The 18,536-nt window shown below is 31.8% G+C and overlaps 2 protein-coding genes and 4 pseudogenes across 2 annotated transcripts; 5 read left to right on the top strand and 1 right to left on the bottom strand.

Annotated features, from left to right (window-relative positions):
* Nucleotides 5,775–6,266, bottom strand: LOC104763186. Its single transcript, XM_010486596.1, has one exon. The coding sequence runs from the start codon at nt 6,264–6,266 to the stop codon at nt 5,775–5,777; it is 492 nt and encodes a 163-aa protein (XP_010484898.1).
* LOC104760714 lies at nt 8,218–8,680 on the top strand. Its single transcript, XM_010483676.1, has one exon. The coding sequence runs from the start codon at nt 8,276–8,278 to the stop codon at nt 8,621–8,623; it is 348 nt and encodes a 115-aa protein (XP_010481978.1). The 5' UTR covers nt 8,218–8,275; the 3' UTR covers nt 8,624–8,680.
* On the top strand, nt 10,109–10,455 carry LOC104760712 (annotated as a pseudogene).
* On the top strand, nt 11,954–12,300 carry LOC104760711 (annotated as a pseudogene).
* LOC104760709 lies at nt 15,657–16,004 on the top strand (annotated as a pseudogene).
* On the top strand, nt 17,485–17,832 carry LOC104760708 (annotated as a pseudogene).

Below are 18,536 nucleotides of genomic sequence, written 5' to 3'. Positions count from 1 at the left end.
TCCAGAAATAACACCAAGTCCTTCCTTACCCTTTTAGAGCTCCATAACACCTAATAATACTCCAAATGCACAAATGTATGCAATGCATGCTTCTAAACATCCTAAGTGTATATTTGGACATAAATGGCTATAAAACCTAAGGAATCATTTCTATATGATGAAAAACATGAACTAAACAAGGCCTTAAATATGGTATAATATAGTAACATCAACTTCAATCCTAAGGTTTAATTTTAAACTGGTGGTTTTAATCATTGTCCCCTAAAATGCATATGCAACAATCCTATANAAAGTGGGATCTTAGAACCTAACAACTTACTAATGAGCTACCTAGAATCAATGTCCAAGTTACTAGTACTATGATGCAAGGTGAATGAGCTGTACTTAAAAACTTTAGACAGACCTATCACAACCTCTACTGATTCAAGCCTTAGATATCCACATGCATTCAGATCAATCATTTCCTTTAACATTCATTAAGCAAGAACATGAATCAGATATGAACTAAACAAGGCCTTAAATATGGTAAAATATAGTAACATCACGAGGGTTGTGCGTAAACCCGTACATCCTTTGGAATTCATGGAAACCTGTCCAAAAGAAAAGAGCAAAGGATCGGTAAAAAAAAATACAATGATACCCTAAAAAATTAGGGAGAAATCAATCCTTTGGAAGTGAGAAAACAGAGAGGAAAGGAAGCATATGCAGGAAGTCTTGGGCATTAAAAGGTTGAAGGAGTCATAAGTTCGGTGATCGATATTCCCTCGGAAAGACAACACATTTTTCACTAATCTGATTTAGAGAGGCAATATTGGGGATGCTAAAGGTTCTTTAAGGTTGTAGAGTTCAGAGTAGGGAGTGTTGATCCTAATCATGGGCAAAGTACAAAAAGTAGTTCTTAATTTGATTTCATGAGGAGTGCAAAGAAGAGGTTCCCAAGAATATGTGAGTTTGCACTTTCAAACCTTTTCTCTGTTCTTGAGTTTTTGTTTGTTCTTGCTTGAGGACAAGCAAAGATTTAAGTCCGGGGGAATTGATGTATCTGTATTTTATAGGTTTTAACCATAGTTTTTAGGTTTGTTTTGAGTCTTTTTTTGAGTCAAAGTGTGCTTTTAGAGTCTTTTTAGTCTTTTATGAGTTTGTACAAGTTCTAGGTTGCTTTTGAAGGAAACTGAGTGTTTTGGGGATGAAAACAAGCATCTAGAGCCATTTTGGTGAAGACCGTTCGGACTAGCAAGCAGGTGGAGCAAACACAGAAAAAGTATCCTGGATCGGCTGATACACATTTTAGATCGATCGATCCCGTACCCGAAGCAACTTTCCTTTTTCGTTTTAAACCGACTTTTAGGGTTTTATTTTAGTATTTAAGCATGAGGCTCGACCTCTAGAAATACAACTTTTATTCTACGCCGCTTTTGAGTACTTGTAAGTTGGGGGAGAAGATCTTTAATCCTTTGTATCTCTTTGGAGAAGATTTCTGAACCCTTTTTACTTCTCTTTGCAATTCAATTATGATTTCTTCATCCTTGTTTTGCTGTTCTTCTATTTCTATGTCTGAGTAATTCTACTATTGGGTTTCGGGTTTCAAAAGGGGGTTTATGATTCTCTAAACTTAGGTTTGTTAGATTTGGGATTGATTTTATTGTTCTTCATCTATAGTTGTTCTTATTACTTAAGCTAGACTGATCACCTAGTTTAAGATCTTAGGTTAAACTCATCGTGGCACCGAAATTGTTGTTGAGTAACTTGAAAGAAACATAGGTGAGCAAGGTGGACCTTAGCCAACGGAAGTTGAAGTTGAGGCACCTTGTTAACAAATCAGACTTGAACATTAACGCTTGCTTGTTTAGTTAGATCCAAACAGAAGTTTAGGATCTAGTTATTTCCTTGTTTAGTTAGCTTTATTATTGATATTTGAGTTCAAGAACGGTTCCTAATGCATTCCAATCTATCAACTAAATTTGTGATTGTCATCCCCTAACTGATTCCCGACGTCCAATATCTTTCCTTGATTTCAAAACCATTATTTATTTTCTGCTTTTAATTGATTACTTGAAACACAAACTTTCTTTTGCTTTAGCTATACTCGATCTATATAATTTCATAGTGTATCGTTTGGTCTCTGTGGATTCGACCCTGAAGTGTTACGATGACACCACTAGATCGTGGTTGAGTACACATTAGGTTTTATTTGACACTAGATCAATTTTTAAATAATGATATATTATTTTAGTCAATCTCAAGAGATAGGTAAATATAGAATTTTTTTTTATCTTTATGCTTGGCTCCAATTCCTCAAATAAAAACATTAGAAGAATTACAAAAATTGGTTAGCAAAGCGTAAAAAAATTCAACTTTAATGTCGAAACTGAAACAGGAACATAAAGAGGTTTGCAACTTTCAAATAAACTGTAGATTAAATCATATAAAAACGGTATTTGTATATTAGTATTTTAACCATAGATTACTAGGGCTAAAATTTGATTAGAGTCCTTACCCACAAGTGGATTAGGTTGACAATGAAAATAGAGTCCACATAACCATTAACCTCACTCGCATGGCATAATCTATACATCTATGTTTTTTTATTTCTTAATTTGGTTATCAAATTTTGTTTCTATTCTCTTTAATGAGGGATCCTTTAAACATTTTTTTACATCTATTTTAAGGAAATATTTTCACTAATTTACGAAAAATTCCTTTTTGTAATTATTAGTTATCGACCTATAATATTTTTATTTTTTACAAACTTATCAATAAGGTTACAACCTGTTTTTTTTTTTTTTGACAGCTCATTTGAGCCAATGCGAAGGAAAAACGTTTACAAATAAAACATGATGCGGCGATGTACGCGCTTTGCGTGCCAAAGAGTCCACACTTACATTAGCATTTCTGGAAATAAGAGATAAAGAGAAAGAAGAAAAGTCCTCCTTGTCCATCTGTATGTCATCGAGAAAGGTCTTGAAAGCCGGCCAGTCCTGAGGGGAAGACACCATCTTCACCAAGTCTGAGCAGTCTATATAAAAAGCCACTTCTCGATGATCATGACCAATCATGCACCTCAAAGCCCAAACAAAAGTTTCTACTTCTGCATGCAATGGGGAAAGACTCTGACGGAAGTTGGCGGCTCCCTTCATCGGCGAAACCTCCGCAGCGGCTGAACACATCCAATCCGCACCCGCAAATGCGTCTCCCGCTTTCCACGATCCATCGACAAAACACCTACAACCGGAAAAGTCATTAGGCAGGGACCCTACGTGCCCTGTTCCTCGAGTGCTAAGTGCACTAGGATTCGGTGATATATCCGCACCATCCTCCTCTGCCTGAGCCTGTAACCATGTAGAAGCCTCCCCTATCGCTAATCGAACGACATTCTCAGGGTTATCCATAATATTCTCAAAAACACGAGCATTCTGCGCCTTGCATATATACCACATAATCCATGGGAAAGCCGGAACCTGAGCACCCGGATTAGCTGAACCCAGGAAATGATCCACATTAGCATAAAGAGAGTCTGTAGGAAATGAAACCGGTCCGACCGGCACCTGAGCTAAAGCCCATGCTTGTCGAGCTGGCGGACACCAGAAAATAGCATGATTTACCTTTTCCTCGTCAGCCCCACATCGAGCACAACCTGAATCACAGGCAATGCCCCGCATCTTCAAGTTCGTCGAAACCGATATACACCCAGATAAGACTTGCCACAAACAGCATCCTCCGGAGTAAAATGATCAAGGAGCATATCCATTCGCCATGAATTAGTTTGGCGATCAATAAGATGTGAAAGTTTTAACGAAGGGTCCTGAGAAGGTCCCTTACTCATAGCTGGTCTTGGGAATTGAGCTGGTATTCATGGATCCGTCCATATAGAAATGGAATCTCCAGAGCCAACCCATAGGATGGAGAATAAGAACGTATAGGATCCATAGGGTTTGAATTCCTATAATACATGCCCTTAAAAACCTGAGCAAAAAGGGAATCAGGTGCCTAAATTAGTCGCCACAATTGATTAGCCAATAAAGCAGTGTTAAAGTCATCTACATTTCTAAAACCCAAACCACCCAACTGCTTGCTCCCACATAACTTCTCCCAGGCTAACCAATGCATCCCCCAGAATGCCCCGAACTACACCAAAAATTTGCCACAACACTAGTCAATTTAGACGTGACTGTTTTTGGTAAACGAAAACAGGACATGACAAAATTCGGTACCGCAGTGGCCACTGATTTTATCATGACTTCCTTCCCTCCTCTGGAAAGTTGCTTCGCTGTACAACCATTTGTACGACTCTGTAAGCGATCCCAAACAAAAGAGAAAACTTTCGTTCTAGACCCTCCTAAACTCTCAAGGAACCCTAAATACGAACCCATCCCGCCCAAATTCGATATTCCCAACACCTCCTGCACCTCACGTTTTACGTCCTCATCAACCTTGTGTCCAAATTGAATTGAAGATTTATCAAAATTAATTTGTTGCCTAGAGGCTGCCTCATATTGCTTTAAAATTTCCAAGATAACCCCACATTGATCCTTAGTAACCTTATAGAAAAAAGGCTATCATCCGCAAACAATAGATGCGTAATTGGCAGACATTTATTAGCCACCTTGATCCATGTTATCCTTTTTTCACTCTCCGCCTTCCGAATATTGGCAATGAGGACTTCCGTACAGAGAATAGAACAGATAGGGAGATAAAAGGTCACCCTGACGCAGTCCTCGCTCAGGAATAATCAAACCATTAGGTTGACCATTCAGCAGAACCTTGTACTCAACCAAAGATACACAAAACAAAATCCAGGAAACCCATTTTTCCGAAAAACCCATTTTACGTAGCAATGCCTTGACGAAACCCCACTCGACCCTATCATATGCTTTGCTCATGTCTGTTTTAATTGCCATATACTTCCCTTTACAAGACGGGTTGGTCCTTAGGCCATGAAACATCTCTTGAGCAATCAAAATGTTATCCGAAATCAGTAGACCTGGCACAAAGGCAGACTGAGTCTCTGATACAAGATTAGGTAACACCAACTTGAGCCGTTGACACAAAATCTTGGAGATAATATTGTACCCCACATTACAAAGACTAATCAGACATAACTCCGCCATCCGGGTCGGCTTGGCCACCTTGGGAATAAGACAGATATGCGTTCGATTTAACCTCTTATCAAAAACCCCCTCCTCAAAAAACCGATTAACCATGGAAACAAGGTCAGCTTTGACAACTGCCCAAGCCTTCTGAAAAAACAAGGCGGTCATCCCATCCGGGCCCGACGCCTTATCCGGGTGCATCATAAACAAAACCTCACGAACCTCTGCCTCCGTCACTAGAGCTGTTAAAAGCTCATTGACCTCATCTGTTATTACCATTTCGACCTCCCTTAACGCCTCCTCAAAGGAATCAGGAGAGATCGCAGTAAACATGTCTTCAAAATAAGATACAACAGTATTACAAATATCGTCCTCCTTTGTTGACCATTTATTATTCCTATCATACAGACCAATTATTCGATTCCGCGCCCTCCGCTGCTTTGTTTGTGCGTGAATATACCTTGTATTTTTATCCCCCACTTGCATCCACCGATTCCGACTTTATTGATACCAATAAATCTCTTCCTCCCTGTAAGCCTCACGCAATCGGGAAGTTAATTCCAAAAGCACTTCCGGACCCACCGCATCATCCGCCTGGACCACCTCCAACTGTCGTTTAAGATCCTCTATCGTCTCCCTCCCAAAAGGAACTTGTGCCTTCCTCCACTGAGAGATTGCTCGTCTTCAGTTTCCTATTTTGGCCACCAAAGTAGGAGTATCCTGATCACCATCAGCTCCCCAACCCTCGGAAATAACCCCCATCAAACCTGTTTTACCAATCCAACGCCTATCGAACATAAAACACCGTTGACCACGCGGCCGTTTGACCCCAATACTAACCACCAGAGGTTTATGATCTGAGGCGATCATAGGCAAATAATCTGTTACTGTATCCGGAAACTGATCATGCCAATCCTCCGTACCTAAGGCCCGATCCAACCTACACCGAATTGGTTTCTTATCATGCCAGCCCCTCCATGACAGGTAATCACCAAGATAAGGAAATTCCAAGAGACCGCAGTCCTGGATCATCCCGTTAAATGAACGGAAAGATGCTGCGTGTCTAAGTTTACCCCCTCGTTTTTCATGATTCCCTGTTAACTCATTAAAATCGCCAACAACCAGCCAAGGTGTTGATCTCAAAATACCTATCCTCAATAACCTTTCCCAGACCATATCCCGATTTTTGGGTACTTGATCTCCATAGATAAATGTTATATTAAAAACTTTGCCATTATGGACCGCTTCAATATCAATGATTCGGTTTGTGGCCAATAAAATTGAAATATTAAAATCATCCTTATTATAAAATAATGCCAAACCACCACTACAACCAACAGGTTCCACTGTTTTTAAATTTTTATAGCCAAAATGGCCTACAAATTGTTCCAAATGAGAAAAAGATTGTTTTGTTTCCATTGGCCTATGTGTCTTCCATAAATCTCTAAGATGTCCAATGGTAGCCTTATTACCAAGACCTTGACAATTCGAACTTAGGATATTCATTTACTGATATTTGGTTTTGGTGACAATTACAACCTTTTAATTTATGTAAAAAGAGATGTTGCACATTTTATATATACAGCCTTTTAGTGAATCTCAGATTATTTTTTTGAAATTTTTTATACTGAAATGTTGTAATAGAAACATACAAGTGGCATTTCATTGTCATTTAGATAAATACTTTATTAGTTTGACTTAGAGTTTTTATACATTAAAAATAAAATCTATTTGTATGTCAAAATACCAAAAAATAGTTTGATATATTTAATACTCTATATATTTCAGTTAGTTATGAAATGACCCGACCCGTTTTTTTTTAATATATAATAATAAATACATTATATAATCAAGTATCACATACTACTTAATTAAACCAACCCAAATCACAACTCAACATTAAACCAGCAACAATCATTATGCACAGCGGAAACATACCAATAATATAGAACAATACAACATCAATACAGTAACCTCCCTAACCATTATATCCAACAACCTAACATAACTCTATCTAAGGTTCCAACATAAACAATATATCCAAAAACACACATACGAGACCCTAGATGATCCTCCTCCTCATCGCCATGACTCCACGTCACATACCTGCACACCACAAACAACAATTGAGATGCGTAAGTATTATCACAAATACTTAGTGAGGCAATCCTCCCATCTACTAGGCTATACACACAAGAAACTGAGATTCCAATGCTTTAACAAAACAACAAACAAACACAACAAACCAGGAAAATCACGAATCAGTCAAGATGGTGTCGATCGACACAGACCCCACAGACACATTCTGCGCGAAGCCAATCGCCGAATCTCCGTTTCCAAAGATCTCCAATCCGCTCCAAACTCACCCAAAAGCTTCAGGAACCTATAATAACCATAACACAACCACCACAAGCAAGAACAACACCACAAAACACAGCAAATCAAGCAACAAAGGATTCTCAGGCTTAGATAAGCCATGGTCATGCACGAATCCAACCCTTAGAACCCTTCTCCTTTGTTCCTAGCACAAGATCTCCACTCCACAGGGACAGATCTCACCAAAACAGCTTAGAATCTCCAAATCCCTTCAAGAACACTCTCTCTTCTCTCTTTTCTCATAAAACGGCCAAGACAATCTCTTCTCCACGACCTAGGTCGAGTTTTCCTTTATATACCTCGGTTAGGAACTTCAACTGAACAAACCAAGCCAAAATGACAATTCCAATAAAACCGGTCGAACCAAAAATAGATGGTGTCGATCGACACCAAGAAGAGTGTCGATCGACACCCCTTCCCAATAACCAGAAATTGGTTCGCGGGTGTTACAAGTTATAATCTCATATTCAAAAATTTGGCTTAGAATTTTGATGATTTAAACAAAATTACAACGTTCTCCATTTAAACAAGATATCTTTACTTGTATTAAATTTGTCATTATAATTTTAAAAACAATAATTGAAAAGAGAAATTTAAACGCTCATATTGTATTTATTTATCAAGTAAATAAACTCTTTCTCATTAATTTTTTTTAGTTTTGTAGTATGTTATGATAGTTACATCGGGTTTTCAATTACATATAAATAGCTTATGTAGCTTTGTGTCTATAATATCAAATACAAAACACACATCCTTACATTCTTTTCATATAAGAAATCATAGTCGGTAAATTTCACGTATAAGCACATATGGCTACATTTACCTCTCAGGTTGCTATGCTATTCATTGTTGTAGCCTTGGTTTGCGCCTTTGTTCCTGTATTTTCGGTCGATGAATCTGAAGCAAAATCGTTATGGGATACTTGTCTTGTTAAAATCTCTCCTCATTGTGCCTTGAATATAGTCGCCGTTGTTTTTGGAAATGCAACCATCAATGATTCTTGCTGCCACGATCTTGTTCAAGAAGGAAAAGTGTGTCATGATACTCTCATTAAATATATTGCTGACAGACCAGCCCTAATTGCCCGTGAAACACTATATTTGAAGAAGAGGGACGACATGTGGAATCATTGCGTTGCAATCTCGAAAACTGCTTAAATTATTTTGATCTAAAACTTGACACTTTTGTTTTAACATTTGCTTTATCCCAAATATCCATTTCAGTACTTTTACAAAAAATAAAGCAAAGTAAATCTCTTTGAGGATAAATAACACAACTTTATATTTCTAACGAAAAAAACAAAGTTATTTCATATGAATTTTAATCCGTAGGACATATATATTTTTTTGACTGAATTCAATTTTTTTTATATATAAATATATTAAATTTAAGACAACTGTATAATCCTAACAAGTTTTCTACTATTTATTCTAAATAATGACATATTATTTTGGTCAATCTCAAGAGATAGGTCCAAATAATGATATATTATTTTGGCCAATCTCAAGAGATAGGTAAGTATAGAATTTTTTTTATCTTTATGCCTGCCTCCAATTCCTCAAATAAAAACATTAGAAGAATTACAAAAATTGATTAGCAAAGCGTAAAAAAACTTCAATTTTAATTTCGAAACTGAAACAAGAACATAAAGAGGTTTGGAACATTCGAATAAACAGTAGATTAAATCATGTAAAAACGGTATTTGTATATTAGTATTTTAACCATAGATTACTAGGGCTAAAATTTGATTAGAGTCCTTACCAACAAGTGGATTAGGTTGACAATGAAAATATAGTCCACATAACCATTAACCTCACTCGCATGGTATAATCTATATTTCTATGTTTTTTTATTTCTTAGTTTGGTTATCAAATTTTGTTTCTATTTTCTTTAATGAGGGATCCTTTAAACATTTTTTACATCTATTTTAAGGAAATATTTTCTCTAATTTACGAAAAATTCCTTTTTGTAATTATTAGTTATCGGCCGATAATATTTTCATTTTTTACAAACTGATCAATAAGGTAACAACCTTTTTATTTATGTAAAAAAAAATGTTGCACATTTTTTTTATACAGCTTTTTAGTGAATCTTAGATTATTTTTTGAAATTTCTTATATTGAAATACTGTAATAGAAACATACAAGTGGCATTTCTTTGTCATTTAGATAAGTACTTTATTAGTTTGACTTAGAGTTTTTATACATTAAAAATAAAATCTATTTGTATGTCAAAATACCAAAAACTAGTTTCATATATTTAATACTCTATATATTTCAGTTAGTTATAATCTCATATTCTAAAATTTGGATTAGAATTTCGATGATTTTTAAAAAATTACAACGTTCTCCATTTAAACAAGATATCTTTTTTTTTTTTTTTAAATCTGTTATTATAATTTAAAAAAAGAATAATTCAAAAGAGATATTTAAACGCTCATAGTGTATTTATTTATCTAGTAAATAAACTCTTACTCATTAATTTTTTTAGTTTTGTAGTGTGTTATGAAAGTTACGTCGGGTTTCAATTACATATAAACAGCTTATGTAGCTTTGTGTCTATAATATAAAATACAAAACACACATCCTTACATTCTTTTCATATAAGAAATTATAGTCGGTAAATTTCACGTATAAGCACATATGGCTAAATTTACCTCTCAGGTTGCTATGCTATTCATTGTTGTTGCCTTGGTTTGCGCCTTTTTCCTGTATTTTCGGTCGATGAATCTGAAGCAAAATCGTTATGGGATACTTGTCTTGTTAAAATCTCTCCTCATTGTGCCTTGAATATAGGCGCCGTTGTTTTTGGAAATGCAACCATCAATGATTCTTGCTGCCACGATCTTGTTCAAGAAGGAAAAGTGTGTCATGATACTCTCATTAAATATATTGCTGACAGACCAGCCCAAATTGCCCGTGAAACACTATATTTGAAGAAGAGGGACGACATGTGGAATCATTGTGTTGCAATCTGGAAAACTGCTTAAATTATTTTGATTTAAAACTTGATACTTTTGTTGTAACATTTGCTTTATCTCAAATATCCATTTCAGTACTTTTACAAACAATAAAGCAAAGTAAATCTCTTTGAGGATAAATAACACAACTTTGTATTTCAAACAAAAAAAAAAAAAAACAAAATTATCTCATATGAATTTTAATCTGTAAGCCAGATATTAATAGGACAAAATTATTTTTTTGACTGAATTTCAATATATATATATATAATAAATTTACAACAACTGTATAATCCTAACAAGTTTTCTACTATTTATTCTAAATAATGACATTTTATTTTGGTCAATCTCAAGAGATAGGTCTAAATAATGATATATTAGTATCGTCAATCTCAAGAGATAGGTAAGTATTGAATTTTTTTATCTTTATGCTTGGCTCCAATACCTCAAATAAAAACATTAGAAGAATTACAAAAATTGATTAGCAAAGCGTAAAAAGTTTCAATTTTAATTTCGAAACTGAAACAGGAATATAAAGAGGTTTGGAAAATTCGAATAAACTGTAGATTAAATCATGTAAAAACGATATTTGTATATTAGTATTTTAGCCATAGATTACTAGGGCTAAAATTTGATTAGAGTCCTTACCAACAAGTGGATTAGGTTGACAATGAAAATATAGTCCACATAACCATTAACCTCACTCGCATGGTATAATCTATATTTCTATGTTTTTTTATTTCTTAATTTGGTTATCAAATTTTGTTTCTATTTTCTTTAATGAGGGATCCTTTAAACATTTTTTACATCTATTTTAAGGAAATATTTTCTCTAATTTACGAAAAATTCCTTTTTGTAATTATTAGTTATCGACCGATAATATTTTCATTTTTTACAAACTGATCAATAAGGTAACAACCTTTTTATTTATGTAAAAAAAAATGTTGCACATTTTTTTTATACAGCTTTTTAGTGAATCTCAGATTATTTTTTGAAATTTCTTATATTGAAATATTGTAATAGAAACATACAAGTGGCATTTCTTTGTCATTTAGATAAGTACTTTATTAGTTTGGCTTAGAGTTTTTATACATTAAAAATAAAATCTATTTGTATGTCAAAATACCAAAAACTAGTTTCATATATTTAATACTCTATATATTTCAGTTAGTTATAATCTCATATTCTAAAATTTGGATTAGAATTTCGATGATTTTTAAAAAATTACAACGTTCTCCATTTAAACAAGATATCTTTTTTTTTGTATTAAATCTGTTATTATAATTTAAAAAAAGAATAATTCAAAAGAGATATTTAAACGCTCATAGTGTATTTATTTATCTAGTAAATAAACTCTTACTCATTAATTTTTTTAGTTTTGTAGTGTGTTATGAAAGTTACGTCGGGTTTCAATTACATATAAACAGCTTATGTAGCTTTGTGTCTATAATATAAAATACAAAACACACATCCTTACATTCTTTTCATATAAGAAATTATAGTCGGTAAATTTCACGTATAAGCACATATGGCTAAATTTACCTCTCAGGTTGCTATGCTATTCATTGTTGTTGCCTTGGTTTGCGCCTTTTTCCTGTATTTTCGGTCGATGAATCTGAAGCAAAATCGTTATGGGATACTTGTCTTGTTAAAATCTCTCCTCATTGTGCCTTGAATATAGTCGCAGTTGTTTTTGGAAATGCAACCATCAATGATTCTTGCTGCCACGATCTTGTTCAAGAAGGAAAAGTGTGTCATGATACTCTCATTAAATATATTGCTGACAGACCCGCCCTAATTGCTCGTGAAACACTATATTTGAAGAAGAGGGACGACATGTGGAATCATTGCATTGCAATCTCGAAAACTGCTTAAATTATTTTGATTTAAAACTATATACTTTTGTTGTCACATTTGCTTTATCCCAAATATCCATTTCAGTACTTTTACAAACAATAAAGCAAAGTAAATATCTTTGAGGATAAATAACACAACTTTGTATTTCTAACAAAACAAGAAAAAAAACAGAATTATCTCATATGAATTTTAATCCATAATCCCGATATTAATAGGACAAAATTATTTTTTTTGACTGAATTTCAATATATATATATATAAATATATTAAATTTACAACAACTGTTTAATCCTAACAAGTAATCTAGTATTTATTCTAAATAATGACATATTATTTTGGTCAATCTCAAGAGATAGGTCTAAATAATGATATATTAGTATCGTCAATCTCAAGAGATAGGTAAGTATTGAATTTTTTTATCTTTATGCTTGGCTCCAATACCTCAAATAAAAACATTAGAAGAATTACAAAAATTGATTAGCAAAGCGTAAAAAGTTTCAATTTTAAATTCGAAACTGAAACAGGAATATAAAGAGGTTTGGAAAATTCGAATAAACTGTAGATTAAATCATGTAAAAACGATATTTGTATATTAGTATTTTAGCCATAGATTACTAGGGCTAAAATTTGATTAGAGTCCTTACCAACAAGTGGATTAGGTTGACAATGAAAATATAGTCCACATAACCATTAACCTCACTCGCATGGTATAATCTATATTTCTATGTTTTTTTATTTCTTAATTTGGTTATCAAATTTTGTTTCTATTTTCTTTAATGAGGGATCCTTTAAACATTTTTTACATCTATTTTAAGGAAATATTTTCTCTAATTTACGAAAAATTCCTTTTTGTAATTATTAGTTATCGACCGATAATATTTTCATTTTTTACAAACTGATCAATAAGGTAACAACCTTTTTATTTATGTAAAAAAAAATGTTGCACATTTTTTTTATACAGCTTTTTAGTGAATCTCAGATTATTTTTTGAAATTTCTTATATTGAAATATTGTAATAGAAACATACAAGTGGCATTTCTTTGTCATTTAGATAAGTACTTTATTAGTTTGGCTTAGAGTTTTTATACATTAAAAATAAAATCTATTTGTATGTCAAAATACCAAAAACTAGTTTCATATATTTAATACTCTATATATTTCAGTTAGTTATAATCTCATATTCTAAAATTTGGATTAGAATTTCGATGATTTTTAAAAAATTACAACGTTCTCCATTTAAACAAGATATCTTTTTTTTTGTATTAAATCTGTTATTATAATTTAAAAAAAGAATAATTCAAAAGAGATATTTAAACGCTCATAGTGTATTTATTTATCTAGTAAATAAACTCTTACTCATTAATTTTTTTAGTTTTGTAGTGTGTTATGAAAGTTACGTCGGGTTTCAATTACATATAAACAGCTTATGTAGCTTTGTGTCTATAATATAAAATACAAAACACACATCCTTACATTCTTTTCATATAAGAAATTATAGTCGGTAAATTTCACGTATAAGCACATATGGCTAAATTTACCTCTCAGGTTGCTATGCTATTCATTGTTGTTGCCTTGGTTTGCGCCTTTTTCCTGTATTTTCGGTCGATGAATCTGAAGCAAAATCGTTATGGGATACTTGTCTTGTTAAAATCTCTCCTCATTGTCCCTTGAATAGTCGCAGTTGTTTTTGGAAATGCAACCATCAATGATTCTTGCTACCACGATCTTGTTCAAGAAGAAAAAGTGTGTTATGATACTCTCATTAAATATATTGCTGACAGACCAGCCCTAATTGCTCTTGAAACACTATATTTGAAGAAGAGGGACGAAATGTGGAATCATTGCGTTGCAATCTCGAAAACTGCTTAAATTATTTTGATTTAAAACTTTATACTTTTGTTGTAACATTTGCTTTATCCCAAATATCCATTTCAGTACTTTTACAAACAATAAAGCAAAGTAAATCTCTCTGAGGATAAATAACACAACTTTGTATTTCTAACAAAACAAAAAAAAAAACAAAATTATCTCATATGAATTTTAATCCGTAATCCAGATATTAATAGGACAAAATTATTTTTTTTGACTGAATTTCAATATATATATATATATATATATATAAAAATATATTAAATTTACAACAACTGTTTAATCCTAACAAGTAATCTACTATTTATTCTAAATAATGACATATTATTTTGGTGAATCTCAAGAGATAGGTCTAAATAATGATATATTAGTATCGTCAATCTCAAGAGATAGGTAAGTATTGAATTTTTTTTATCTTTATGCTTGGCTCCAATACCTCAAATAAAAACATTAGAAGAATTACAAAAATTGATTAGCAAAGCGTAAAAAGTTTGAATTTTAATTTCGAAACTGAAACAGGAATATAAAGAGGTTTGGAACATTCGAATAAACTGTAGATTAAATCATGTAAAAACGATATTTGTATATTAGTATTTTAGCCATAGATTACTAGGGCTAAAATTTGATTAGAGTCCTTACCAACAAGTGGATTAGGTTGACAATGAAAATATAGTCTCCGCTGTTCTTGGAAATGCAACCATCAATGATTTTTGCTGCCACGATCTTATTAAAGAAGGAAAAGTGTGTCACGATACACTCATTAAATATATTGCTGACAGACCAGCCCTAAGTGCCCGTGAAACACTATATTTGAAGAAGAGGGACGACATGTGGAATCATTGCGTTGCAATCTCGAAAACTCCTTAAATTATTTTGATTTAAAACTTGATACTTTTGTTGTAACATTTGCTTTATCCGAAATATCCATTTCACTACTTTTACCAAAAATAAAGCAAAGTAAATCTCTTTGAAGATAAATAACACAACTTTATATTTCTAACAAAACAAAAAAAAACAAAATTATCTCATATGAATTTTAATCCGTAATCCAGATATTAATAGGACATATATATTTCTTTGACTGAATTCAATTTATATATATATATATATATATATATATATATATATATATATATATATATATATATATATATATATATATATATATATATATATATATATATATATATATATATATATATATATATATATATATATATATATATATATATATATATATATATATATATATATATATATATATATATATATATATATATATATATATATATATATATATATATATATATATATATATATATATATATATATATATATATATATATATATATATATATATATATATATATATATNTTATGTCCGCTTTTCAATTACATAAATAGCTTATGTAGCTTTGTGTCTATAATATCAAATACAAAACACACATCCTTAAATTCTTTTCATATAAGAAATAATAGTCGGTAAATTTCACGTATAAGCACATATGGCTAAATTTACCTCTCAGGTTTCTATGCTATTCATTGTTGTAGCCTTGCTTTGCGCTTTTGTTCCTGTATTTTCGTTCGACGAATCTGAAGCAAAATCATTATGGGATACTTGTCTTGTTAAAATTCTCTCCTCACTGTGCCTTGAATATAGTCGCCGCTGTTTTTGGAAATGCAACCATCAATGATTCTTGCTGCCACGATCTTATTAAAGAAGGAAAAGTGTGTCACGATACTCTCATTAAATATATTGCTGACAGACCACCCCATTTGCCCGTGAAACACTATATTTGAAGAAGCGGGACGACATGTGGAATCATTGCGTTGCAATCTCGAAAACTGCTTAAATTATTTTGATTTAAAACTTGATACTTTTGTTGTAACATTTGCTTTATCCGAAATATCCATTTCAGTACTTTTACAAAAAATAAAGCAATGTAAATCTCTTTGAGGATAAATAACACAACTTTGTATTTCTAACAAAACAAAAAAAAAACAAAATTATCTCATATGAATTTTTATCCGTAATCCAGATATTAATAGGACATATATATTCTTTTGACTGAATTCAGTTTACATATATATATATATATATTTAAATTTACAACAACTGTTTAATCCTAACAAGTAATCTACTATTTATTCTAAATAATGACATATTATTACGATCAATCTCAAGAGATAGGTCTAAATAATGATATATTATTTTGGTCAATCTCAAGAGATAGGTAAATATTGAACTTTTTATCTTTATGCTTGGCTCCAATTCCTCAAATAAAAACATTAGAAGAATTACAAAAATTGATTAGCAAAGCATAAAAAGTTTCAATTTTAATTTAGAAACTGAAACAGGAATATAAAGAGGTTTGGAACATTCGAATAAACTGTAGATTAAATCATGTAAAAACGGTATTTGTATATTAGTATTTTAACCATCGATTACTAGGGCTAAAATTTGATTAGAGTCCTTACGCACAAATGGATTAGGATGACAATGAAAATATAGTCCACATAACCATTAACCTCACTCACATGGCATAATCTATATATCTATGTTTTTTTATTTCTTAATTTGGTTATCAAATTTTTTTCCTATTCTCTTTAACGAGGTATCCTTTAAACATTTTTTTACATCTCTTTTAAGGAAATATTTTCTCTAATTTACGAAAAATTCCCTTTTGTAATTATTAGTTATCGACCTCTAATATTTTCATTTTTTACAAACTTATCAATAAGGTTATGACCTTTTTATTTATGTAAAAAAAGATGTTGCACATTTTATATATACAGCTTTAGTGAATCTCATATTATTTTTTTGAAATTTTTTTTATTGAAATGTTGTAATAGAAACATACTAGTGGCATTTCTTTGTCATTTAGATAAGAACTTTATTAGTCTGACTTAGAGTTTTTATACATTAAAAATAAAATCTATTTGTATGTCAAAATACCAAAAAATAGTTTAATCTATTTAATACTCTATATATTTCAGTTAGTTATAATCTCATACTCAAAGATTTAAAACAAAATTACAACGTTCTCCATTTAAACAAGATATCTTTACTTGTATTAAATTTTTCATTATAATTTTAAAAACAATAATTGAAAAGAGAAATTTAACGCTCATAGTGTATTTATTTATCAAGAAATTAAACTATTTCTTATTAATTTTTTTAGTTTTGTAGTATGTTTTGATAGTTATGTCCGCTTTTCAATTACATAAATAGCTTATGTAGCTTTGTGTCTATAATATCAAATACAAAACACACATCCTTAAATTCTTTTCATATAAGAAATAATAGTCGGTAAATTTCACGTATAAGCACATATGGCTAAATTTACCTCTCAGGTTTCTATGCTATTCATTGTTGTAGCCTTGCTTTGCGCTTTTGTTCCTGTATTTTCGTTCGACGAATCTGAAGCAAAATCATTATGGGATACTTGTCTTGTTAAAATTCTCTCCTCACTGTGCCTTGAATATAGTCGCCGCTGTTTTTGGAAATGCAACCATCAATGATTCTTGCTGCCACGATCTTATTAAAGAAGGAAAAGTGTGTCACGATACTCTCATTAAATATATTGCTGACAGACCACCCCATTTGCCCGTGAAACACTATATTTGAAGAAGCGGGACGACATGTGGAATCATTGCGTTGCAATCTCGAAAACTGCTTAAATTATTTTGATTTAAAACTTGATACTTTTGTTGTAACATTTGCTTTATCCGAAATATCCATTTCAGTACTTTTACAAAAAATAAAGCAATGTAAATCTCTTTGAGGATAAATAACACAACTTTGTATTTCTAACAAAACAAAAAAAAAACAAAATTATCTCATATGAATTTTTATCCGTAATCCAGATATTAATAGGACATATATATTCTTTTGACTGAATTCAGTTTACATATATATATATATATATTTAAATTTACAACAACTGTTTAATCCTAACAAGTAATCTACTATTTATTCTAAATAATGACATATTATTACGATCAATCTCAAGAGATAGGTCTAAATAATGATATATTATTTTGGTCAATCTCAAGAGATAGGTAAATATTGAATTTTTTATCTTTATGCTTGGCTCCAATTCCTCAAATAAAAACATTAGAAGAATTACAAAAATTGATTAGCAAAGCGTAAAAAGTTTCAATTTTCATTTCGAAACTGAAACAGGAATATAAAGAGGTTTGGAACATGATTGAGTGGGCAGTCGAGTTGGACTCTGGACCTTGGTTCTTCAGCCTTAGCTCTCTTGCTTTATCCTCATGATTGCTTCACTTCTCCTCAGCATTGCTTCCATGCTCCTTAAGCTCCAAAATCACTTGTTTATGCATGAAAAGATGCAAATGCAATGCAACTAAACTCTAATGCA

The sequence above is a fragment of the Camelina sativa genome, chromosome 18, assembly GCF_000633955.1.
Source record: "Camelina sativa cultivar DH55 chromosome 18, Cs, whole genome shotgun sequence".
Lineage (NCBI taxonomy): Eukaryota > Viridiplantae > Streptophyta > Magnoliopsida > Brassicales > Brassicaceae > Camelina > Camelina sativa.
This window is presented reverse-complemented; position numbering and strand designations above follow the sequence as displayed.